The sequence below is a fragment of the Chenopodium quinoa genome, unplaced genomic scaffold (genome assembly GCF_001683475.1).
Source record: "Chenopodium quinoa cultivar QQ74 unplaced genomic scaffold, ASM168347v1, whole genome shotgun sequence".
Taxonomy (NCBI): Eukaryota; Viridiplantae; Streptophyta; class Magnoliopsida; order Caryophyllales; family Amaranthaceae; genus Chenopodium; species Chenopodium quinoa.
The window spans coordinates 45,416-69,119 of record NW_018742556.1 but is presented as its reverse complement, the minus strand read 5'-3'; the positions used below and the strand labels follow the sequence as shown (position 1 = coordinate 69,119).

The window sequence follows — 23,704 nt, the reverse complement described above, 5'->3', positions numbered from 1 at the left end:
CGGTTCTTATTAGCGGAGTAATTCCGCTTCTTTTGCTTAATTGGTCGACACGTTGGGTCAACATTAAGCTTATGGGAGATGAGGTCTGGACTTATCCCGGGCATATCAGCTGCCGAGAAAGCAAACACATCTCTGTTGTCCCGAAGGATCTGAATAAGTTCACAACGGGTGTTTGGATCAAGGTCCATCCCGATTATTACACATTTCTCAACATCTCCTTCGGCCAACTCAACTGTTTCAGTCTGTTGGTCCATGTCCATTGCTGATGGACTGGACTCTTCAGAATTTGGCCTGCTGCCTATGTCAGCAGGTGTCCCTGTCTTTTTGTTCTTCGGCTGGCTCTCTGAGTCTTTCGGTTCAGCTGAAGAGCTAGCCTTTTCCCTTTCGGGCCCTTTTTCTCTGGGTACAGATCCTTGGGCCGAAGCACTTAGGCCTTTCGGCTTTTTTGTGCTTGGCTCTCTTTCTTCTTCTTTCTCCTCCTCATCCTTGTCGTCATCTGTGCGACTACTGGATGGCTTGAGGTAGTTGCACCTTCGGGCGTCCTTTTGGTTGCCCTGTATCCTTTCGGGGAAGCCAGCGTCTGAGACGTAAATCATCAGCTGATGATAAGTTGAGACGACCCCTTGGATCTCATGAATTATAGGTCTCCCCAAAATCACGTTGTACACTGAAGGAGCCTCAATGACCAAAAATTCAATCATGACATTCCTGGCTGCCTCATCGCAGCCGATGGTGACAGGAAGTGTCACCTTCCCATCCGGATAAGTTGAAGCCCCGTTGAACCCGGATACCGGGTAGGGTACCGGCGTAAGGTGCTTGGGCTTCAGCTTGATTTGATTGTAGGCCTTTCGGAACAGAATGTTTGCTCCGCTGCCACCGTCAACAAGGACCTTACTGACGTCGTGGTTGGCCACCGTGGCGATGATCACCAACGGATCCTCGTGAGGGAACGTTACCCCCCGGCAGTCGGCGGCTGTGAACGTCATGTTCGGCACCGGCGACTGGGGAGGCTGAATGTCAGCGTTGTTCACCTGGTGGGTCAGAGCCCTAAGGTGTCGCTTGTGCTCCCTCCGAGAGCATATTCCTCCCGAGATAACATTGATCGGAGAGAATTTTCCCTCTGGCTTTTTACTGTTCTTCCGGGGGAAGTCGAGGTCTTGCCGAGAGTCCTTTGCTGACTTCTCGGACTCCTTTTTCTCGCGGTGATCCGCGATGTATTTTTTTAAGTATCCCTTCCGGACCATGTCCTCTATCTGGTCCTTCAGTTGGATACACTCCTCAATGTTATGTCCCGGAGATTCGTGGAACTCGCACCACTGATTTTTATTTTTTCGCTGATACCACTCTGGGAGTGGTCTCGGCTTTCGGTAACTCTGCTCCTCCTTCGTCACGCTGTAAATTTTGGCGCGTGGAAGAGAGAGCGGAGTATAGGACTCGTATCTGCCTGTGTGTGAGGCAGATTTTTCCTTCTTTGGGTCGCTGGCCGGGGATTGTTCCGAGGCCTTGGCCTTTCCCTTTGTCCTCTGGCCTTGGCCTTCAGACAAGGGTATTTGTTTTTGCTTCCCTCCCCTAGATTGAGGTTGGGTTTTTGCTTTGTTCCACTCTTCGGCTCGGATGAATTTATCCGAGGCGCTCAGAGCTTCCTCCAAGGTCTGCGGGGTATGCATGACCATGAAGTCTAGGAACTTCCCGGGCTGAAGGCCATTCTGCATTGCAAAAACGGCTAGCCCCTGGTCCAGCTGTGAGACGCTAGATGACTCGTTGCTGAAGCGGGTCAGATAGTCTCGGAGGCTTTCGGTTTCCCCCTGTTGCAGACCCATAAGTTCTGCAGTAGTCTTCTCTCGGCGGTTTGCCGTGGAAAACTTGCTCCTAAATTTGGAGGACAGATCATCCCACCCTGTTATAGAGCCTTGCTTCACTCCCTTGGAGATCCATGCTTGCGCGAACCCCTTGAGAGTGGTTGGGAAATATTTGCACCAAGTCGCTTCGGATCTGGGGCAAAGATGCATATGAGCCTCATACGAGGCAACGTGGTCCTTCGGATCCGAAGTCCCATCATATGTGATGTGCGACGGTATTTTAACCGTGGGCACGTGCTCTTCTAGTATCCATTGCTCGAATGGGGAACTGGCGGGTAGCATAACGGCTTTGCCCTTGTTTCTGGCCGAAGGGACCGCGCTCCGCCCTCTTAGAGAGGTAGGAGTGGTTTTCGTCCCTGGATGGGAAGTCTGGGCCTCGGCTGCAGGGAACGAGAGGCGACTGTGCACGCTCGGTTCCTTGCCGCCGAGTCGGTCGAGAACACTTCGGCGAACAGTCTCAGGTTGTTCTTGGCGAGCAGATTTTGGCCGAGAAGCTGAGTTGCTGCTCTTATGCGTTTCCTGTCGGGAGGTCGAGGATCCTCTGAAGAATTGAGGGTTCTTTTTCCTCTCTTTTTCAGTTTTCCAGGTATCCTCTTCCCACTCTTCCAGTTCCCGGAAGGAAGGAAGTTTCCCACCATCATGGTCTAGCTTCCTCCGCTGATGCTGGGTATGCGGAGGAGTTCGATCACGAGGTGGCTGCATATTTTGTGCCCTCATTGCCTCCATGAGCACTTCCAGCGCTCTTGCCACCTCCTCCGAGCTGGGCACCGTCAAAGGGGTCCTCGGCTGAGTATGGGAATGAGAGCGGACGGCGATGGTTGGCTTTGGGGCACTGAATGTGTCCTATGATCGGACTGACCCCTGCTAGACCGAGAGTGACTCGGCCTATGATGAGAGTTATGAATTACGGGAGAAAGGGAATCCTCCCTGTATGATCCCCCCCCGAGCTGGCACCCTTGGGAGAGTTCCGGTCCGGTGAGGGCGATGGTGTAGGGGTTTTAGGTTTTTTCGCCTGCTCCTTGACGGAGGCTTTTGCTCTTGCGGTTCTTAGCCATTGCTACTAAGATAATTGTAAGATGATCTTGGTTAGAAACTTGGCTTAAAGATTTTTGAAAGTCTTCCCCACAGACGGCGCCAAATTGTTTCGGGTGAAAACAATGGGACCTTGTCAAAGGTCCGATGAAGTGGAGAAGACTGGATTCGGTCCAAGTGATGTTGGGTCGAAGGTTTCCTGCACAGTAAACACACGTAAACTAGCCTCGGGTGTGTTGCCGAGGAAGGCCCCTCCGATGCTAAAGTCAGTACAGTGTGTAGAAAGAGAATGCTATGCAAGAGAATTAATTGCTTGAGGCTTTGTTTGAATGAATGTACAAATGTAATATTGATGGCTTTTATACCTTTGCATATATGGAGAAGTTGGGCCTTAGCCCAATTGACTTGCCTTGAGGATTGATCTTTGACTTTAGCACAATTGGAGAGTTGAACCTTGACCTTGGGCTTTAAATTGTATCATTTAATGACTAGGCCCAATTGGACTAAATTGGACCCAAACATGTTCTTTACATTATAACTTATGATATTTAACATATGTTGATAAACATATTTTTTTTTTTGGGTTTAATAATACAAAGTATGTTCTTTGAATTTGGCGTGTATGTTCTTTAAGGTCGTAGTGACGCCCAAATTCTATTTTTTTATTATCATATGTCATATTTAAATTACTTTTATTATCATATATTCTTTGAGTTTGATTAGTGTGTTATTTAGGTATTAAATATATGTACTTTACAATATAAATTATGTTCTTTTAACATATGATATTTTGAAATTTGATATTGAAATCTTAAATTATTTTTAATTGAAAATAATGTTAGAGTAAAAAAACTAAATTATTATGGGAAGTTGAATTTTTTTTGGAGAGATAGAAAACTATTTTTTGGGGAAATGATATCTTTGGTACGGATTTTTTAAGAGGTGATCAACATTGGCATGACTCGCATCCCGAATCGATCCGGCCCGAAATAGGGTGGGTTTGGGCAAACCTAAAAATGCATTTTTAGTTAAAACTCGAACCGGGTTCGAAAAAAGCCCGAAAACCCGCTACTTTTCTATGGGTTTGGGCACAAGAAATTATGATATGGCCCGGCCCACTCGATTTTTATCACCTCTAAATTTTTCCCGTTAATAATGTGTAATTTTTCAGAAAATTTTATCAAGTTTTTACCTCATTCTTTTTATTATATCTTTATGTTCTTTGGTAATGCATGTTTTTGTCAAATACAAAAATGTTCTTTGTCAAATACATGTATGTTCTTTATGAAACACAGGATGTTCTTTCCGCCTTTTTTTTATTTATCCGGGTGTATTATGAGCACTATACACCCGTGTGTATAAACTACGGATTACTCGTAGCAATGAGAAATGGAGTAAAAAAATATATAGCTAAGAATAATCAATTATGATGGGTTTTATATTATTATACCTTCAATTTCTATCTCTCTATTCCATAAACACACAAAATAATATTAGAATAACTCATTGATTGAAATCTAAAAATATCGGTCATAATATTTTATATAATATAAATAATCAATTTGTATCGGATAAAAGTATTCCGCTATATTTGGTTAAATCACGGTTATTTAATCATCTCATTTTCCCAAATAAACTATTTGATTATCGAGTTAAATTCTCCCTTTTTATTTCGATGGGTTATTCATTACTACATGTTTCTAAGAATGCGACTCACTTATTACTTTGATTACATATAATCATTTATATAAAATAAATTGATTATATCATGTGGGTTGAGATATTAATAGATTTACTTTACAATAAACTTTTTAGATATCAAATTTATATAATTTTCAATATCTAACCAAAGATATTAATGGCAAAAAAAGTACCTTAGATATTGCACAAATGCAAACTAAATCGAACTTTTACAAATGAATGAAATATTTTTGTTATACTCGTATATTAATTTACGTGGTTCCATTCATACACCCTTACACTTTTTTTTATTATTCACTATAAAATTTGCTATAATATTTTCTTTCCTTACTTTTTTCAAATCAACCACATGAAATTTCATGCTGTTCAAAGTGTTGTAAAATCTCTTATAAGAAGAAAAAAATACTCACTCATTAAGCGATTTATATACAAACACCGGTACAATTGTATTATAGAATTGTTTTCAATTCAATTCAACATATGCATCTCTTTTCATTCACTCATAAAGGTGTTCCACTTATCAATATGAATTTAACTAACTTGTAAAGGGTTTCATTTTGACAAGTCAATAACCATCATTACAAATTACACATATGGATGGGAGATTTGAACATGTAACCAATCATATACGTACAACTGAATGCATATATAATACCACTATACAATTGAATTGCTTTCAATTCAATTCAACATATGCATCTCTTTTCTTTCACTCATAAAGGTGTCCCACCAATTAATACAAATTTAACTAACTTGTAAGGGGTTTTATTTTGACAAGTCAATAATCCTCCTTACAAATTACACATATGGATGGGAGATTTGAACATGTAACCTATCCTAAACAAACTGAATGCATATATAATGTCAATATACATGCATATAGTACCACTATACATGAATGTCTCTTGTACATATATAATGATACTACTCTCGTACATATATGTAATTACATGAATGTCTCTTGTTATGAATTTCTACATGCATAACCTTTCTCCATTAGTGGTTCCTCGTATAGTATTTAACATAATGTTTCCCTTTTTCATAAATTAAAAAAAAAAAAAAAAAAAAAAACTCCGTTGTTAATAAAAGCAGATCCGTGAATCGGGTCCGCTAAATCTGGATTTGTGGCCGTTGTGTCACTCACCAATTAAGAATTAACAAGACAATAAATACACATACAAGCAATAGACTATATAAGTAAGTAAAATTGATTGGAATTGTATCCCAAGAAAGCGCGTCCAAAAATAAGAAGCCAAACCAAAAAGCCCACAGAAAAGTATAGGACCTAACTACATCACATGGAGCTTCTATTTGAACATGGATCATAATAAATTGGTTGTCTATCTCTTTCATTTAACTGTTTTTCTTTTACGTTTATTCACTTTCAAAACTTTTACTTACTTGCACACACTTCTCGTGTACGTTTTAAAGCCCAAACTTGTCGTTAACTGTTTTGATAAATTACCAACTTTATAAGTTGATCATTTGCTATGTTTTTGTTGTAGATTGAACACCATTTGCTATGTTTTATTGATTATACATTAGAGTATTGAATATGCATGGATGAGCGTAGCAATTGTTAATTTGTTATATAATACTGTATGTATTTTTTCCGCTTTTAGTAGCTTATTATATGCAACCCTAAGGGTTTAGTATATCACTGTATTATTTTTTTATGTATATTCAGACAAAATTATTTTCCTAATTTGTACCCGTATAAGTTGATACTCTCTTCGATTTGTAATCATTGGCATGCTATACAGTAGTCTAAGTCTAAGCTATGTCTTAATCAAAATGTGTCAATTATTATGAAACGGATGAAATAGAGAGCGTGTAAGATATGCATGCATTAATTTCAAATGGTTTCTATTATCACGTCCTTTTTATATTAACAATCCTGGTTCTTTAAGCTAGGGTAGCTAGACGGGTTGGATTGTTGGAGGCAAGCTAGGTTGTGAAGAGGGAGCACCAAGTACCAAATAATTATACTGGTTGGATTGGGGCTTGCTCTTTTTAATTTAAGACGTGAGATAATTCTACTTGTGTTAGATTGTCTAGGTGTATTTAGAAAGTGAATTTAAGTCACAAAACTGACTAAGTTCATAACAAGTATGACTAGATTGTGTGCTATAAATTTAATCCATAAACAATCCACTCTAAAAATTAAGGTGCGTTCTCCGTACTAAATTGCAACTTGGGTGGTGGTTAAACAAATAGCCTTGTCCACCACTACAAAGGAACTAAGGAATGATTCAATGATATAATCTGTTGCTTAGTTGCTTTGTTCAACCATAACAACATGACATATAATCACATCTCTCCATCTTGAATAATTCTGAAATCATCATAACATACATTACTTTTTTTTTTTTGAATAGTTATCATATATTACTTGTATTATTTACACAATTAATAATATAAACCCTAACTGTATAATAAGAGGCAACAGCAGCACTACTACCCCCAACTAACTAAATAAAAAAAAATTAAATTAAAATAACAGAAAAAAGAATCTAAAAAAAAAATATATAACAATATAAAGAAATCATACTCAAAGAAAGTTGGTTATTACTCAACCGCGTCCTCCTAAAACCGCGTCTTCTCCAACTATAAAACAACTCCATCACTACCTTCTCAAAAAAACCTTTTAATCTCCCCTTTTTCTCTCTCCTCTCCTCAACTTTCTCTCTCCTCTCAACCCTCACTTTCACTCTCCTCTCCTCTCATCAATGGCGAAAAAACTCAACTTCAAATTCAAATCCTCAGAAAAAATCTCAATCAGAAATCGAGATAATCTTCCAGAAATTCGACAAAAACGGCGACGGAAAGATCTCGGCGTCGGAACTCAAGTCGCTGTTACACGCCTTAGGATCGGAAACATCGTCGGAAGAAGTGAAGAAGATGATGGATGAGATGGACAAAGACGGCGACGGTTACGTCGATCTAACTGAATTCTCCGAGTTTCACGCCGGATCTGGCGGCAATGCCGGCTCCACTAAGGAACTTCAAGAAGCTTTCAGTTTATACGATAAAGATGGCAACGGTAAGATTTCAGCGCGTGAGTTATACGATGTGTTGAAGAGTTTAGGTGAGAAATGTTCATTGAAAGATTGTAAGAAGATGATTCAATCTGTTGATGCTGATGGTGATGGTCATGTCGATTTCGAGGAGTTTAAGAAGATGATGGCCGCTTGATTGATGAAATCGTTCGTTAATCTAGAGAGAGGAAGAAGAAGATTAATTGTGTATAGGTGATAATTTTTAATTTTAATTTTAATTACTACTTTTTTTAAGTGTAATTTTTTGATTGTTAATTAGTGGTTGAATATACTACTGCTAGTTAATGGTTTCTTAATTGACGATTTTTAGGGATTTAAGAAGGGAAAAGTATTCTTGTGAATACACTTTGCTTGCTAACTGGTTTTAGTTTAATATTTCTGATTTTAATTCGTAATTCTCTTTTTGTTTATTTTATGCTAATTGTGGAGTTATTCGATTTAGATTCAGTTAGGTTTTCTATTCAATTGCTCAATTACTATATAGTATGAGTTAGAGGAATATTGTGTTTTACTATCAATTTTGTCGATTTTAATTGCTTGATTTGTGTTGGGATTCATTTATGGTATGGAATTGACAGATACGGTGTATATTTGACAATCGTGTAATCGATATGGGAGCTAGTAGGGCTACTTGCGATACTTTACGATAAAATAAGATATACTCCGTAATATAGAATCATACCGATTTTTTGGGTAAGATTTTAACGTGTGAACTACATACATCTAAGATAATAAATGCGTCTAAAATAGTGCATGCCGTACCATATTATGAAATCATCGCTTATTTTATTTATTTACTCGTATAAGTTTAATCGTGTTTTGAAATGAATGGTGTAATAAAGATGAGAGCGCTTGGAAAGAAAGCGAGTTGCCCATACTAGAAATTTTATGACCACAAAAACAATCAAGTGTGCATTACCTATAATAATTAATGTACACACAAAATAATTTGGTTAATTTTGGGGCTTTTCCTTCATTGGAGGAAATTATCGTGACACATCGTTATCTAGTGTATTATAATGCTATCACGATACAAACTCTTGAGGAATTGATTAGTCATGTGGCGAAAATTCAAGACATGTCTGAAATGTTCAATGGAGCGCGGCAATAGCATATGGTTCAGGTTTTATTATTGTTTACTAAATTATTTTGGGTACAAAATCAATGTAAATTATTATTATCTGTTCGATAATTAATACTGGGTATCATTTTCAGATTTAGTAGTATTATCTAAGCTACTATGGTAATTATATTGAGTTAACAATAACTTTTTATTTAACAATTACTCTAAATATTCTTTGACAAAAATGTACTTAATGTTCAAAATCATGTTAAAATATAATTAATCCCTAAGTTATCAACATACCTTCTATTATCCCGCATTATTTTATATTATAGTATTACCCTAACCTCGTTTGTCTTGTTTTTTTAAAGCACTTTCATAAAACAAAGTTACAATGGATAAATTAAAAAAGATCGATATAATAAGACTTATTCTCATTGACTGAACTCAGCTGAATTGAACTGAAATGAAATGAATATTTTATAAAAGAAGGAAATTAAGAGCAATTGAAATGAAATGAAATGAAGAGACCCAATAACACAATTACTGAATTATGGTTAAGGTTTGTTGTTTAGCTTAGAACTTTTCTAAGGTTTCCTGCGAATGTGGAGCAGGAAGTGGAGTAATATATGGGAAAAGAACATGTCCTACATATAGCCTATTCTAAACAATGTCAGAAGAATTTGTCAATGAATTTTTTAATTTTCTTATTGAAGTTGTTTTCAGCTACAATTCTTCTAAAGAAAAGAAAAGAGCAGAAAATCATCTTCTAAAATTCTAAATGTGGGTCCAAGCTCCAGAAACTCCAATGCTCAGATTGGTCACCAACTCACCATTCACCAATTCACCGCAACTATTTCTGTTAATGGACCCACAATTGCCCCATTAATAAGTAAATATAGTTGAAGTAGTACGAGATTCCTTATTACTTGATTTACTACTGTACTTCAATTTGGTTGTTAACACTTCCTATGGGTCTGTTTTGATTTACTGAGTTGAATTGAACTGAATTGAATTAAAATGAATATTTTACTACCTTCATTACACATTATGTGCAACATTTTTCAAAAAGGGATGCTACACATTATGTGCAATAAATAAAAACTTTCTTCATTTAGTAAATTTTATTGTTTGAAGTTACCATCCTATCCTTACTTAACTTTAATAAACACATTAAATTATATGTGATCAACTAATTAATCAATTATTAAAGTCCTAACCCACCTTCTCTCTCCTCACTCACATCCACATCCACCACCAAGGCACCAACAGCACCACATTTTCTCTACCCTCCCTCTCAGCCACCACCACTTTTCTCTCATTTCTCTTTTATCTCTTCTCTAACAGCCACCGCACCACCACCGCCATCCAGATCTAGTCGCCGCCCCTCCTCATCTGAGTCGCCGACACTTCTCCTCCCCTCGTTATTGTCGCCGCAACCTTCTGTTCACATGTTTAAGCTGTCACCATAAATTGAAACCCTAAAAAAGTAGAATTTGAGATTGAGCTTGAAAACTCAGATCTAAAGCAACAATGGTGAAAGATGAGACAAATCCGAAGGAAAGGTGCGGTGGTGGTTACGAGGTGGGTGTGGGGTAGCTTCGTGGTGTGGACGCGAGTTGGGTGGAGTCGGTTTCGGATCTTGGTGATGGTGAGAGGATGGTTATAGCAGGACATGGGTAGGAAAGAAGTGGGTTTTTTGGATCTACTTGGTGGTTTTGGTGGGTTGGTATGGGTGGTTTCAGTGGTGATTTTGGTGTTTTCAGTGGGTTGGTATGGTGGTGTCGATGGTTGGTAGGGTGATTTCGGTGGTTTTGGTGGTTCGTATGGTGGTTTCGGTGGTTGGTAGGGTGATTTTGGTGGTTTTGGTGGTTGGTATGGTGTGGTGGTTGTTGTTGCTGGTGGTGTACGTAGGTGGTGGTGCAGGGGGTGAAAGTGATGGTGGGTGGAACATCTTATTTAATTAATTAACCCCATAGTCACATGCCCATACTTTTGCTAATTAGCTTTTTCATTTTTTTTCTTGGGAAATGTGCAACCTCCTTTGTTGCACTTAACATGTAACGGAGGTAGTATAAAAGAAGGAAATTAGGAACTAAACTGATCTGAATTGATTGGAGCTGAATTGAATTGAAAATAAGCTGAAGATTACGCCCTTAAATTTGTCTTTAAAAAATTACTATTTTGTTATATTGTCCATATAATTTACTTCCCCCGTTTTAAAATATTAATACAGTTTCGTATTACGCACTTTGAGATCGAGATATTATAGTGTAAATTAATCAAAAATAAATTTTACACATAGTACCTAATCATTCTCTAATCTAATGTTAAAATATTTGTTTACCTTCACTAATCGCCTCCTTGAACTGTGTGCATAAAGGTTGTGTTGCGAGTAAAAGAAACATAAAAAGTAGAGAGTTCTACCACGATATATTTATCCCTTATATTTCTACTTTGTTATCGATGATACTATATCCACCTCATATTGATTTTCTCACTTTGACCAATTTTACCTCGCGAAAATTATTTAAATGAGAAGATTACTATAAAACGGAGGGAACATTATATTATCATTGTACTATACATCTATACTATAAGTAATACACATAAGCATCTAAAAGTGAAACCAATAAGCATCTAGTAATCATGTATTCATGTGTAGAATGTATTGGAACCCTTAAGTGCTATAGCCATTAAGACTCTTAAGAATAAAGATTATACTTGTTAGGTTATTAATTTCTAATCCGTATAATTATCACCATAAATGGATTTATAATCCGTACATGTGTTTATGCCTGATGACTTGACTATTAATATCATTAGTTATTTCTTAATTAAAAATTATACTGTAATAATTTCTTTAGAGGTATGAAATTATGAATTGAGAATTTGATGAGATGTATTTAGTAGAATCTATGACTATACAGAGTACTTTTTGTGGATTGCTAAACACCGTCAACAAAAATGATCACCACCGTCAACATTTGGTGTGAATGGACAATCATACCCTTACTACTTCACCATCCCTTCATCCTTCCGGCAACCTACAACCCCTTCCAACCGGCGATCACAACCCCTTTTGACCGACGACTCACCACACCCCCCTCTATGACAACCCACCACCTTCCCTGGTCGGCGTGAAGGTGGTGTTTTTTTTATTTTAGGCAACCGTGGTAACCGGAGCCCAAAACCGGTTACCGTGCGTGGTAACCGGAGCCTAAAACCGGTTACCGTGCGTGGTAACCGGAGCCCAAAACCGGTTACCATCCACGGTAACCGGTTTTGGGCTACGGTTACCGTGCACCTTAATCGATTCTATGGTAACCGGAGCCCAAAACCGGTTCGATTTTGGGCTCCGTTTACCATACACGGTAATTGATTTTGGGCTTTGGTTACCGCGATTGCCTGAAAATCTGAAATTTTTTTTTTTTTAAAAAAAAGGAGGGAGGTGGTGGGTCACTAGTGCGGTGGTGATTGTCGCCGGTCAATGTGGTGGTGGTGGTGGTGTTAGTCGTCAATTAGGGTGGTGGTGTCAAGGTGTTAGTGATTGATGGCAAGAGGGAAGATAGTAGTGAAGTACTAAGGACATAATTGTCCATTCACACTAAATGTTGGCGGTTTTGATAATTTTGGATGGCGGTATTAAAAAATAGTACTCCGTAACATAAATAATACTTTATTTGAAAAAATATACTCGAATAAAAAAAAAGTGTGAATACTGTGAAGTCCAAATAAATCAATTACTTGAAAATAGAGGAAGTATTTAACAAACCCAAATAAGCGTATTGCTTGAGAATCAGATAATGGAGTGTTAGTTGTGAAAGTTTATAATGTTTCACATCAAAAAAGTCAATCTAAATTCTCAAATGTAACAAAGAGGTCAAAGACGAAAAAAAAAAACCTCCTTATTTTCCATAAAACTTTATCAGATATTAAATGGGCTATTAAGTGTCTTCAATAAAGGCCATTTATGTCCTGAAGACCATTTCCAAAGCCCATCACAAATCGTCCCTAAAACTATATCAAAAGTTTGAAGCTTTCCAAAGTTTAATAGAACATAAGAGGCCTGCGAGTCTGTTATTTGTGATAACGAAAATACTCAAGCTGTCAACTTGCGTACTTTGTATATATGTTTATCAACGCGTTTTGTCCTCCGTCCCTTAATACAATGCCTCTTTTGAGCATTTATTCCTCACATAATAAAGAGAAAGAGGCATTGTATTAAGGGACGGAGGGAGTATTTAATAAGGGTGACCGTAATAGATAAGGTTTTGAGGGTGAGACTCTTAATCAGTACGGTAGACCTTAACTGATGAGGTAATGAGGATGAGACCACTAGCTTAACATTGTTGACAACTTGTATGTTTATTGACGCGTTTTGGTATTTAAAATAGGAGGCCGTAATAAATGAGGAGATTACTAGAATAACATTGTGATCAACAGAGTTGCTAGTAGACAGACCAAGATACTAAGAAATCTGTTCCTGACATAGATAAATTTCTTGGGTGTCATTTATTCTCTATGGTTATGATGAAGATGTCCAAACTACTGGGCAATGGCTCAAGACAATTGATGAACAAGAATAAACATAAAATAGCAGAAAAAGGGTGGCCGTACTCCAACTGTTAATGGTACATTATTTTTGAGAATGGAAATATCTACAGAGAATAGACATTTGCTTCATCTATAGCTTCTGGAGTTCTAGGACTCGAGAAGTTTTACAGGCGTATCCTGATTTATTATACAGAAAGTATAATCTAGCCAATGAAAAATATCAGAACGAAAAAAAAGCAGAGAAAGAAGTGTGGCCTAACATGGAGGTCAAGCTCTCTTAATTTCACGGGAGTACAAAAGTTAGCACAGTGAAGGCCAGGCGGTAAGGCACTTAGTACACTGCATCAGTGCCAACGCTGGCTGCTAACTTTACTGCAAAACTGTACAATCTTTTGGCAGCAGTTGAGCCGATTCACAAGATTCTTGGAGAAGTTCCTCAGTCCCTTCCTCTTCTTTTAAGCAAGTCCTACAGGTTAGAATCTCTTTTAGCCCCGAAGCTTCTAATACTACTGCCTTCACCTCATTGAATCTCTCCTCTGACAGAGATACCTCGGCCAGAAGCCTCCATGCATATTCCTCTGATGCCTTGTCGAAATCCTCTCTCCTTTTCAGCACCATGTGTCCACTGATCTCCCACACTGCTGGGTTCACCTGTGTGTCCAGCACTTCTGGGCTCACTTGTCCCAGAGCTTGTCTCTCAGCATAGCACTGTATTTCAAAAGAAAATATCAAATATTAGTCTCTTTCCTTGCAAAGCACTAGCATCTTATTCTAAATTGCACTAAAGAACAGCAAACACTAAAACAGTGGTTTGAAAATAATATACACAGTACATTTGGTAAGCGGTCATTAATGGCAGGAATGATAATGGATTTGTATGTAATTTTGCAAGGAAATCCTATGGCCATTACCATATCAATGGAACTACCTCACCTACAAACATGTATTTTTGTCTTACAATTTTCATTTTCACACAATACCACATTACCACCCCTAAAATGGTAATGAAAATTTGGTATTTGGGGGAGGGACTAGCATTACCATGGGTCCATGGGTATTGGGCCATTGGCAATCTTCTTCACAAAGTTACAAAAACCTATAAACTCATTACCATTAGTCCATTACCAACCATTTAATTACTACGTATTAACAACCAAACAGGCCATTAATTGATGGAATACATCATTTCAATCATTTGTCAAACATCTGATTTCAAGAAAAACATTAGATACTAAAATGAAAATCAATCACATAATTCCATCAGAAACATACCCCTAACCCTGTCCCGCCTCAATATACAAGTCTGTAAGGTATGAAATATGCAGTAAACTTATGGAAAGCGATGGCAGCATCCTTTAATAAAACCCAACAAGATATAGATGCAACTAGACACAAAAGTCACTAAGAAAAGCGTGACACAATTTACTCTTTAGGGTTGGATCACGGTTGCAAAAGAAAAAAGATTACCTGAGGGAACAACAATATCCTTTTCCCACAACCAGATATGAGAATATTGAAAGGGACATTAGTACTTTGAAGGCGAATACAAGAATTAGCAACAGCATCAGATAACTCTTGTATAGTGTTACCACCCTCAAAGACAAACCCCCGAACAGGATACTTCAAAACTTGAGATATCACAACTCCATTACGAGTAATATCTTGTGCTTCAGATATCACTTGAGTTGGTGCTTTCTCAGCTGGGAAAGGCACTTGCAAGTAATAAGCCTGTCACAAGTAAAAAAAAATAAAATTAAGAACATGGATATAGACAGAAGTCAAAATGAAGTCCGTAATGCACTCCAAAAGATTTCCATTAACAATTACCTGAAAGTGCAGGTGATTAATCGTGGCAAATGCACCTAAACTATTATAGCCAACTCTAAAGAAGGGATCAGCTGCTTCTTTTGCAAAATAAAGAGCAGCCAAGAAGCTTGCATGACCAATCCTCTGAGGCAGGCAATCAAATATACGAGGAATCAAAAGGACGTGTCCATACTCTATCGGGCTCACCTGACAATAAAACCAATTACCAATGAGGCACACCACACAAAATTCTTCTTGGTAAAACTAATCTAATATGCAAAAATAAAGGGCAACTTGCTTTTTGGGAGACAGCAAGAAAAGCAAAGCTGAGATATACACACAAACTTACATTTATAGCAACAATGTTTGGTGAATCGGATTCTGATGTGACAGGTGCACTTGGAAAATAATGAGTCATATGGTTGTTACTAGGTTCAAACCTAAAAAGTGCTTCTTCTTGGCCAACCTTTGTAAAATTGAACTTGTTAGCATCAAATGGTTGAAGAACCTGATCAACCCGGAACTCAGTGGGCCGTTTCTTCAGGTGACGTCCCTCATTAAGCTGGGCAATAAATCCATATCTTCCTGTTATAATTTTAGTTTCACATTTGGTCACATCGTATCTGAAAAGCCTTTTCCTCATCCTGTCCTCCCACTGTCCCAGCAAGAGGTCATGTAGAAAGGAAATAGAAGGCCCTTGATCCAAAGAATAGGCCATGCCATTTTCAATCATAGCATCATCCTCTTCCTTGTATGCATATAAAGGAAGCTTTGACACTGAAAACAAAACCCAACAAATGGATTGAATAGATGGGGTAGTATATTCTATGCACAAAGCTAAGGCAGGAAACAAATCCACCTAACACTAGAGTGAACCAGAAGCATCTTAGTAACCCTTAAGTCCTTGAATCTGTATCTTTATGTAGAGACACTAGTGACTAGACACACACATTGACTCTCATCCTTCAAAGCTACACGTTCTCGATTCTCATCTTGTATCAAATGCAAACAACTGATAATACACATGTGTTAATCTCATGCTTTAGGCTGATTACAATTACTGAACTACAGGTTTACATCATATGCTAATCATAAGGTAACCAAACTAATCTTGATCTCATCTCTAAAGCAATTGCTCAACAATATCTCAAAAGAAATCTTGATTCAACATATTAACGGGAACATGAATAAAAAATAACCAAAAGAAGCTCGAGTGCAAGCTGCTGTAAAACGAACACAACCAAGAGCGAATCAAGAAGATAAGAACAACTTCAACAAACAATTGTATGAAATTCAGAATCTAAATCCTACAAAAGAGAATATCTAAGAAAATCAAACTTAAACAAGCTTCGATGATCAAGTCATGGGCAAACATATAAAGAACAATAAAGCAATGTCTATAACTAGTCAATGTGATTATAATCCCAAACATGATAGATAAATAAAATAGGCAAATAGCACATTCAGAAATGCACTATATGCAACAGTTTTCAACATGAATATTGGATGTTCATGCAAATTGAGCCATAAATGTCATGATCACAAGCAAAACATCAAATCATTCAACAAAGGCAGCACCTATTTGATCAAACTAAAAACAAAAATTACGAAAAAACATCATGCAAATCAAACTCATAAAAAAATTACTAATATTAATTGCACCAAAATCAATTCATACCAAGCAAGCAGCATTTCCCAAGGCAATTGCGCCCACAACCAAGCTTCCCAACATCATCCTCCTCCTGATAATTGGAAAGAACCGTGGGAACCCTCTTAATAGTAAGAGTTCTATCCAAAACCCCCATTTTTATACTTCCCAAAAATTCTCGAAATAAACAGAAAATCAGCAAAATCTAAGAAAAACCCAGAAGAATTAAAGAAAAAAGAAGAAAAGGGTAATTGACAGAAAAGCCACCACAAGCAAGGAAGAGGAGATCAGAAGGGCAACCGCCGTCAGAAGGCAGAGCACCCCTGCCTCCGTGAGGAGAAGGGGTTCTCAATTTATCAACACCCAATTTTGTCAATCGATCAAAATTGTTGTTTTTGATTTGGGATTTTTGGTGGGATTTGGGAGTTGTTTGGGCGTTGATCGCAAAGAAAGCCGTGATTGAATTTTGTTGAAGGAAATTAAAGACTGCAACTTTTTGTCTCTCTTTCTTCTTCAATTAAAGGTGGTGGTTTTGGGGTTTTTTCATGGAATCCATAAATTTTAGAAAAGATGGCGAAATTTGAGAGAATCAGAAGTTTAGAGTTCCTATGTTATTTTTTTTTTTTTTTTTTTGATGGCCAATTTCCTAAGTTATTGGTCTTCCACGAGAAATCTACCAACCTTTTTGGAGTTTGGTTTTGAAGGATCAGGGGCACTTTTATTGACCAAAATCTTTAATTTTTAGGAAATTTTCACATTTACTACCACCTGAAACGTCTCGCTTTAAATTTGCTACCTATTAAATTTTTTTTTCCCTTTGCTACCACCTAAATCAGACTTTGTTAAAAATCACTACCACTTAACGGAATCCGTTAGGATTTCTGTAGGTTTATTTAAAAAAAAAAAAGAAAATTTAAAAAGATTTTAAAAAAATTAAAAAAAACCAACAACCCCACCCACCCTTCCCCTAATCTGCCACCCTCTCCCTCCCCTAATTTGCCACCCTCCCTCTCCCCCCTTTCGGCGGCCGGCGCCGGCGACCTCTCCCCATCCCTTTTCCCCATCCAAAATTGACAATCTTAATCCTAAGCCGACACCCCCAAACCCAGACCACCACCGCCACCGTAACCCCCAAAACCCATACCAACACCACCGTAACCCCCTTTCCCCTTCCCTCCACCGGAAATCGGCCCCCTCCTTTGATTCCCCCACCGAAATCGACCCCCTCCCCTCCCCCTACCCTTTTCGGCCATCCCTAACCCTAAACCACCACAACCGAATCCCTAAAATTCGTTAAGGGTGGTTTTGTGGTGATGGTTTAGGGTTAGGGACAGCCGAAAAAGGTAGGGGAAGGGGAGGGGATCGATTTCGATGGGGGAATTAGGGGAGGGGGGCCGATCTCCGGTGGAGGGAAGGGGAAAGGGGGTGGTTTTCGTTCGGGGTGGGGGTCGGAGCTCAAGAACGGGAAAGGGAAAGGGGGGATTGGATGCGCATAGGGTGGGGGAAAGGGAGGGGGTGGGTTGGCGCGGCGGCGCCGACAGGGGGAGGGGGGAGGTGAGGGGTGGTAGTGAGGAGGAGGGGTGGCTGCAAGGTGGTTGGAGGGGTGGCTAAACGGTGGAGTGGGCCCACTAACATAAATAGTAACAGAATAAGGCATGTGGTAGTGATTTTTAACAAACTCTGTTTTAGGTGGTAGTAAAATAAAAAAAAAATTAAAGAGGTAGCAAATGTGAAGCGTGGTGTTTTTAGTGGTAGCAATTCAAATGTGAAAATTTCCTAATTTTTAATGAGGTTAAATTTAATTTGGATTGATTGATCCGCAAAGTTGTTGATTTATTTACAAAAATACAACTACTTTCGCTTTTTTTATTAGTTGACACGTTTTGAATTTAACACTATTCACACGCCTTTTTTTGACCATGTTTTGTGATTTATATGCAAGGAAAAATATAGTCAAGTGGGATTTTGTTAGATTCGTCACAATAAATATTTTCATAATATCAACTTTTCATAATTTTTGCTTATCGATAATTAAAGATATTAATGATTTAATTTGTGCATTTGCAAACGTAACTAAAGAAACGTGTCAACTAAAAAGAAACGGAGGAAGTATGTGTTAAATTTTTTTTTATATCTCAGAGATTAACTTCTATTTACCTAAGCCGAATTTAGTGGTGCATATGACAAGTGTTTAGCCAGTCGTACGCTACAAAATGAACATTTATAAGAAAAAAAAATTGAACATTTATAATATAAGAATAAAATAAAGAGACTATGAGGTACATCTAATGTTATAAAACTGAACATTTCAGTTGTAAATAAAAATGAACATATCATGTTGTTGCTTATTCATCAATATTTTTTAAGTTTAAAATGAAATACCTTGATTTGGTCGATTCTCTTAATGAACATCTTACAATTTGCTAAACTATAATTTAATATCAATTAAATAAATCAAACAATATGTTTTTTAAATAATGAACAATGCTAATGTCTAACATTATTAATGCTAAAGTCTAACATTATTAATGCTAATGTTAATTGAACACCCTTTACTATAAAAACAAACATTTTATACAACGAAACAAACGCAAAAATTTCTGTAAATTAAAAAAGAAAATGAATACTTATTTTATAAGAATGAACATACTGTATGAGATGAACATTTATTTTATAAGAATGAACATCAAATTGCATGAAAATGAACATTTAATTATAGAAAAAAAAAACAAAATTATTGTAAAATATGTCCCATTAGAAAATGTTCACTTATGGTATACTAAATGTTCATTTCTGAACAAGGGACCAGCCAATGTTAGCTGGTCTCGAGTCCAACTAACAACAACTGGGTGTGTATTGGACCTATTTTGAATGAACTGGGCCTTTAAGTAAAAAGAAAAAAATAAATAATAAAAGCCTTGTTAGACAACTAACGATAGTTTTTTTTAGACACAAACACTAGATAAAATTAATAAGCTAGGCAGCTAGCTGAAATTGATAAGTTAATAGGTGAAATTAATGAGATGAGTTGACAAGCCACCTAATTATTTTTATTGTTTTGTAAAATTATTTTGTTAAGTAGATGAAAATTTATAAAGTGCTAAAACTTGTGTAGGTGAAATGAGAGGTCCGTGTCATTGGAGAGCATGCTTCATGGTCATTGAAACTATGTAACATACTTCGTATGAAAACAGTCTCGTGCTTTCATTGCCTAACCTCCACAAAGATCACGCAACTACATTGTAGCTTACTAGCTTCAATTTTTTTGTTCTTACCAAAGTTTGAAGTTTAACTCAGATGTATATCAATATACTAAGCTACCCTGTTGTGAAACAAGCAAAAAGAATAAAATAATTTCATACTCCATACTTAGAAGCTTAGAACTTAGGGCAATTAAAAGAAACGGAGAAAATAAGATTGAGCTGATTCAACAAACAACATAGGCACGTATAAAAAAAGTCATGAGCACGTTCAATGTCTTCTTCACTATAATCTTAGCCTTATCATTGTACAATTTGGTGCAAGTATCATGTATTACTTGTGATAGAGTAAAAAAAATATTTCTGGTCTCTTGGAATGATGAGTCAATCCCGGAAATATAACCACTTGAAGACAAAGAAAATCCACATGAGGCAAATTCCAAGGCATATAAAATGGAGGAGACAAAATATGAAGACATGATGGGAAAATGTGGATGCCACAATATGAAGAATGTTATCATTTGGTCATTCCTTAACTATCCTATGTAAACATGGTTACTTCTGATGCAGCTTGCTTTCAGGATCACTCGATTGGCCTTGGTGGAATAATGCGTGATAGCTTTGGAGATATTATGGTCACTACTTGCTGCAGGATGCTGGGTGCTCTTGCTGCTCGTCACTCCATGTCTATTGCCTTGGATGCAGGCCTACGAAACGTGATTCTTGAAACTGATAATAGCAAATTATTTCATTATCTAAAGATGCAAAAGAAGGAAGTTTCTGGTTTTGGTCTAATTGTGAGTGACATCCTTCTCCTTGCTAGTAGTTGCTCTTCTTTTAATATTTGTCAAGTAGGTAGAAATGGGAATGTTGTAGCCCATAAATCAGCCCATGTTAGGAGGGAATTTGGTGAGATGCGTGTTTGGATTGAGGATGCTCCTCCTTGTATTCTTCCTGTTGTTTTCCTAGACTCCTCTAGCCTTTAACTTTTATAATATGGTTACGGATTGTCAAGAAAAAAAAAAAACATGGTTACTTAAACATATAATCAATACTCCCTCCATTCTTTTATTATATGCCTATTTCTCATTTTGTACGGGAATTAAGAAAGTTAAAAATTCTTTAAAACTAATAATTGGGAGTATAAATATGCATGTGGGGTTAGAGAGAGATAAAGAGAAAGAAAAAGTGGTTGGGAATTAGGAGAGAGAAAGTATTGAGAATTGATGTTAAAGTACAAAAAAGAAAAAGGGTGACAAATCATAAAAAGAGAGTAATATTGTAAAAAAGTAACTTATTAATAGAAACAAGCACTTAATTTTGGTCACCCCAAAAAGGAATACATGCATGTAATAAAGGAACATAGGGATAATATTTTGCTAATCTAACTTCCTAATTATTGATTGCTTACCAATCCAACGAATGCCATTTTCAACATATTATAATGTTGTTGTAAAAAAAAAAAAAATTATAATGCAAAACAACAAATAAAAAAAATAAAAATAAATAATTAAAAAAAAAACTAAACCTAAATGCGTTAAAGTCAAGGACGGAGCCAAGGGGGCTGGGGTGGGCCATGACCTCCCCCTTGGCTCAAAATAAATACTACATATTAAATTTTGCATACAATTAATTTAAGCTTTAGTGTATAGGAGTTGGTTTTTGCCATGTGATAGTGAACAAGAGGTAAAGAGTTCAAATCTTACAACTAACATTTTGTTTTTTGTTTTTTTGTTGTTTTTTTTTCTTAAAAAAAAAATAGCAAATGTAATCAACGAACTCAATAAAGTTGAAAAATTACACATACATAGATATGATCCTGGCCCCCTTCATTTTAAAATTTTGGTTCCGCCACTGGTTAAAGTTATTGTTCCTCACAAAATAACTCACGACCAAAAACCCCCAATATCTCCATAGTCCATACTACTATTTGTCTATTTCATGATTAAATAAACTACATGCACCCAAAAATAAATAAATAAATAAAAATAACAAGCCCGTACATTATACTGTACGGACCAAAAGACTAGATGAATTGGATTTAAGTACCATAAATATCACCGGTCTACAATTACCTAATAAAAAAAATATTGTAAGAAACTATCTAATAAATTAAAGGCAAAATTGGCCTCAACACTCTGAATTTTGGCTTGGGTGCACTCAACACCTTGAACTAAGCAACATAGCCAAAACACCCTGAAGTATTAGCATGGGTGCACTTAGCACCATAAAAGAAAATTTCAGGCCAAAAGTGGCTGGATTTCGGCGACTTTTTTTTTTAAATGTTTTTTTTTTTATTTTCTTCTTCTTATTATTAATATTATTTAATATAATAATAATAATTATTATTACGAAAATACCTCGATTTGGGTGTTGTTATTTTTTTTTCGGAAATTGTTCGGGTAAGGTTTCGGGGGTCATTTTTTATCTTAATGGATCCAAATTAAGTTCGGAATTCGCAAAAAATAATGGAAATACCTCGTTTTGCGTGTCGAGGAATATCTCGATTTGTGTGCTGTTATTCTTTTGACGGAAATTATTTTGGCAAGGTTTCGAGGTCATTTTTCCCTTATTGGATCCAAATTCAGCTCGGAATTTGCAAAGAAAATACCCTGTTTTACGTGTCATGAAATATCTCGATTTGCGTGTCTTAGCTACTTAGATATTTCTCGACATGCAAATCGAGGTATTCCCGTTATTTTTATGCAAATTCTGAGCTTAATTTGGTTCCATTAAAGGAAAATGACCTCCGAAACCTTACCCGAACAATTTGCGTCAAAAAAATAACAACACGCAATTCGAGGTATTTTTGTGTTTTTTTTTTTTTTTTTTTTTTTTTTTTTTTTGCAAATTCTAAGCTTAATTTGGACCCATTAAGAGTATAAATGACCCCCGAAACCTGACCCGAAAAATTTCCGTCAAAAAAAATAACAACAGGCAAATTGAGGTATTTTCGTAATAATAATAATAATAAGGAAAATTTGATAATTACTACCAATTATTGATGCCAAAATTGAAATTACCACCTCAAGTTTTTTTTTTTTAATTTTACCACCTAGTTTTTTCCAAAAGTTTTCAAATTCCCACCTTTTGGGAGACATGACGTCATCAAGGGCCCACGCAACCGTTTTCCCTCTCTTTCTCTCTCTCTTCCCTCGATTTCCCTCTTTCTTCCCACGATATCCAAGTTCCCCCTCTACAATGCAGTTGATTTGGCTTCTCAATTGGTCCCCCCCACTGCTCTTTTGCTCAGAGAAAGTACCGCAATAAGGGTTCTTTTAGAAAGAAAAGGAGAGAGAGTGAAAGTTGAGTGTTGAATGTTAGGGTTTAAAATTAAATTTGGGTGGGTGAGAGTACAATATTGAGAATTGAAGAGGAGAGAGATGAAACTGAAATAAGGGAGAAGAAGAACAGGGGAAGAAAGAGGGAAATCGAGGGAAGAGAGAGAAAAAGAGAGGGAAAAATATTGCGTGGGCCCTTGATGAGGTCATCTCTCCTAAAAGGTGGGGATTTGAAAACTTTTGGGAAAAACTAGGTGGTAAAATTAAAAAAAAAAAAAACTTGAGGTGGTAATTTCAATTTTGGCAACAATAGTTGGTGGTAATTATCAAATTTTCCTAATAATAACAACAACAATAATAATATCAAATAATATTAATAATAAGAAGAAGAAAATAAAAAAAAATATTTTTTTTTATTTTTTAAAAAAAAAGTCGCGGGAATCTAGCCACTTTGGCCAGAAATTTTCTTTTATAGTGCTAAGTGCACCCATGCTAATA

General features: G+C 36.8%; 2 protein-coding genes across 2 annotated transcripts; one reads left to right on the top strand and one right to left on the bottom strand.

The window, feature by feature from the left end:
* Window positions 1-7,232: 7,232 nt before the first annotated feature.
* LOC110720293 (probable calcium-binding protein CML18) lies at window positions 7,233-8,162 on the top strand (the record flags this gene model as incomplete). The annotated part of the gene is made up of 1 exon (XM_021899294.1): window positions 7,233-8,162. A coding segment is annotated over one exon (555 nt), but the record flags the coding sequence as incomplete, so codon positions are not given.
* A 5,124-nt stretch (window positions 8,163-13,286) lies between these two features.
* Window positions 13,287-17,476, bottom strand: LOC110720320 (GDP-L-galactose phosphorylase 2-like). The gene is made up of 5 exons (XM_021899322.1): window positions 16,756-17,476; window positions 15,427-15,854; window positions 15,099-15,284; window positions 14,739-14,999; window positions 13,287-13,979 (listed from the first exon to the last, which is right to left on the bottom strand). Exons 1-5 carry the CDS (start codon window positions 16,880-16,882, stop codon window positions 13,641-13,643), a joined length of 1,341 nt encoding a protein of 446 aa, XP_021755014.1. The 5' UTR covers window positions 16,883-17,476; the 3' UTR covers window positions 13,287-13,640.
* Window positions 17,477-23,704: the final 6,228 nt, after the last annotated feature.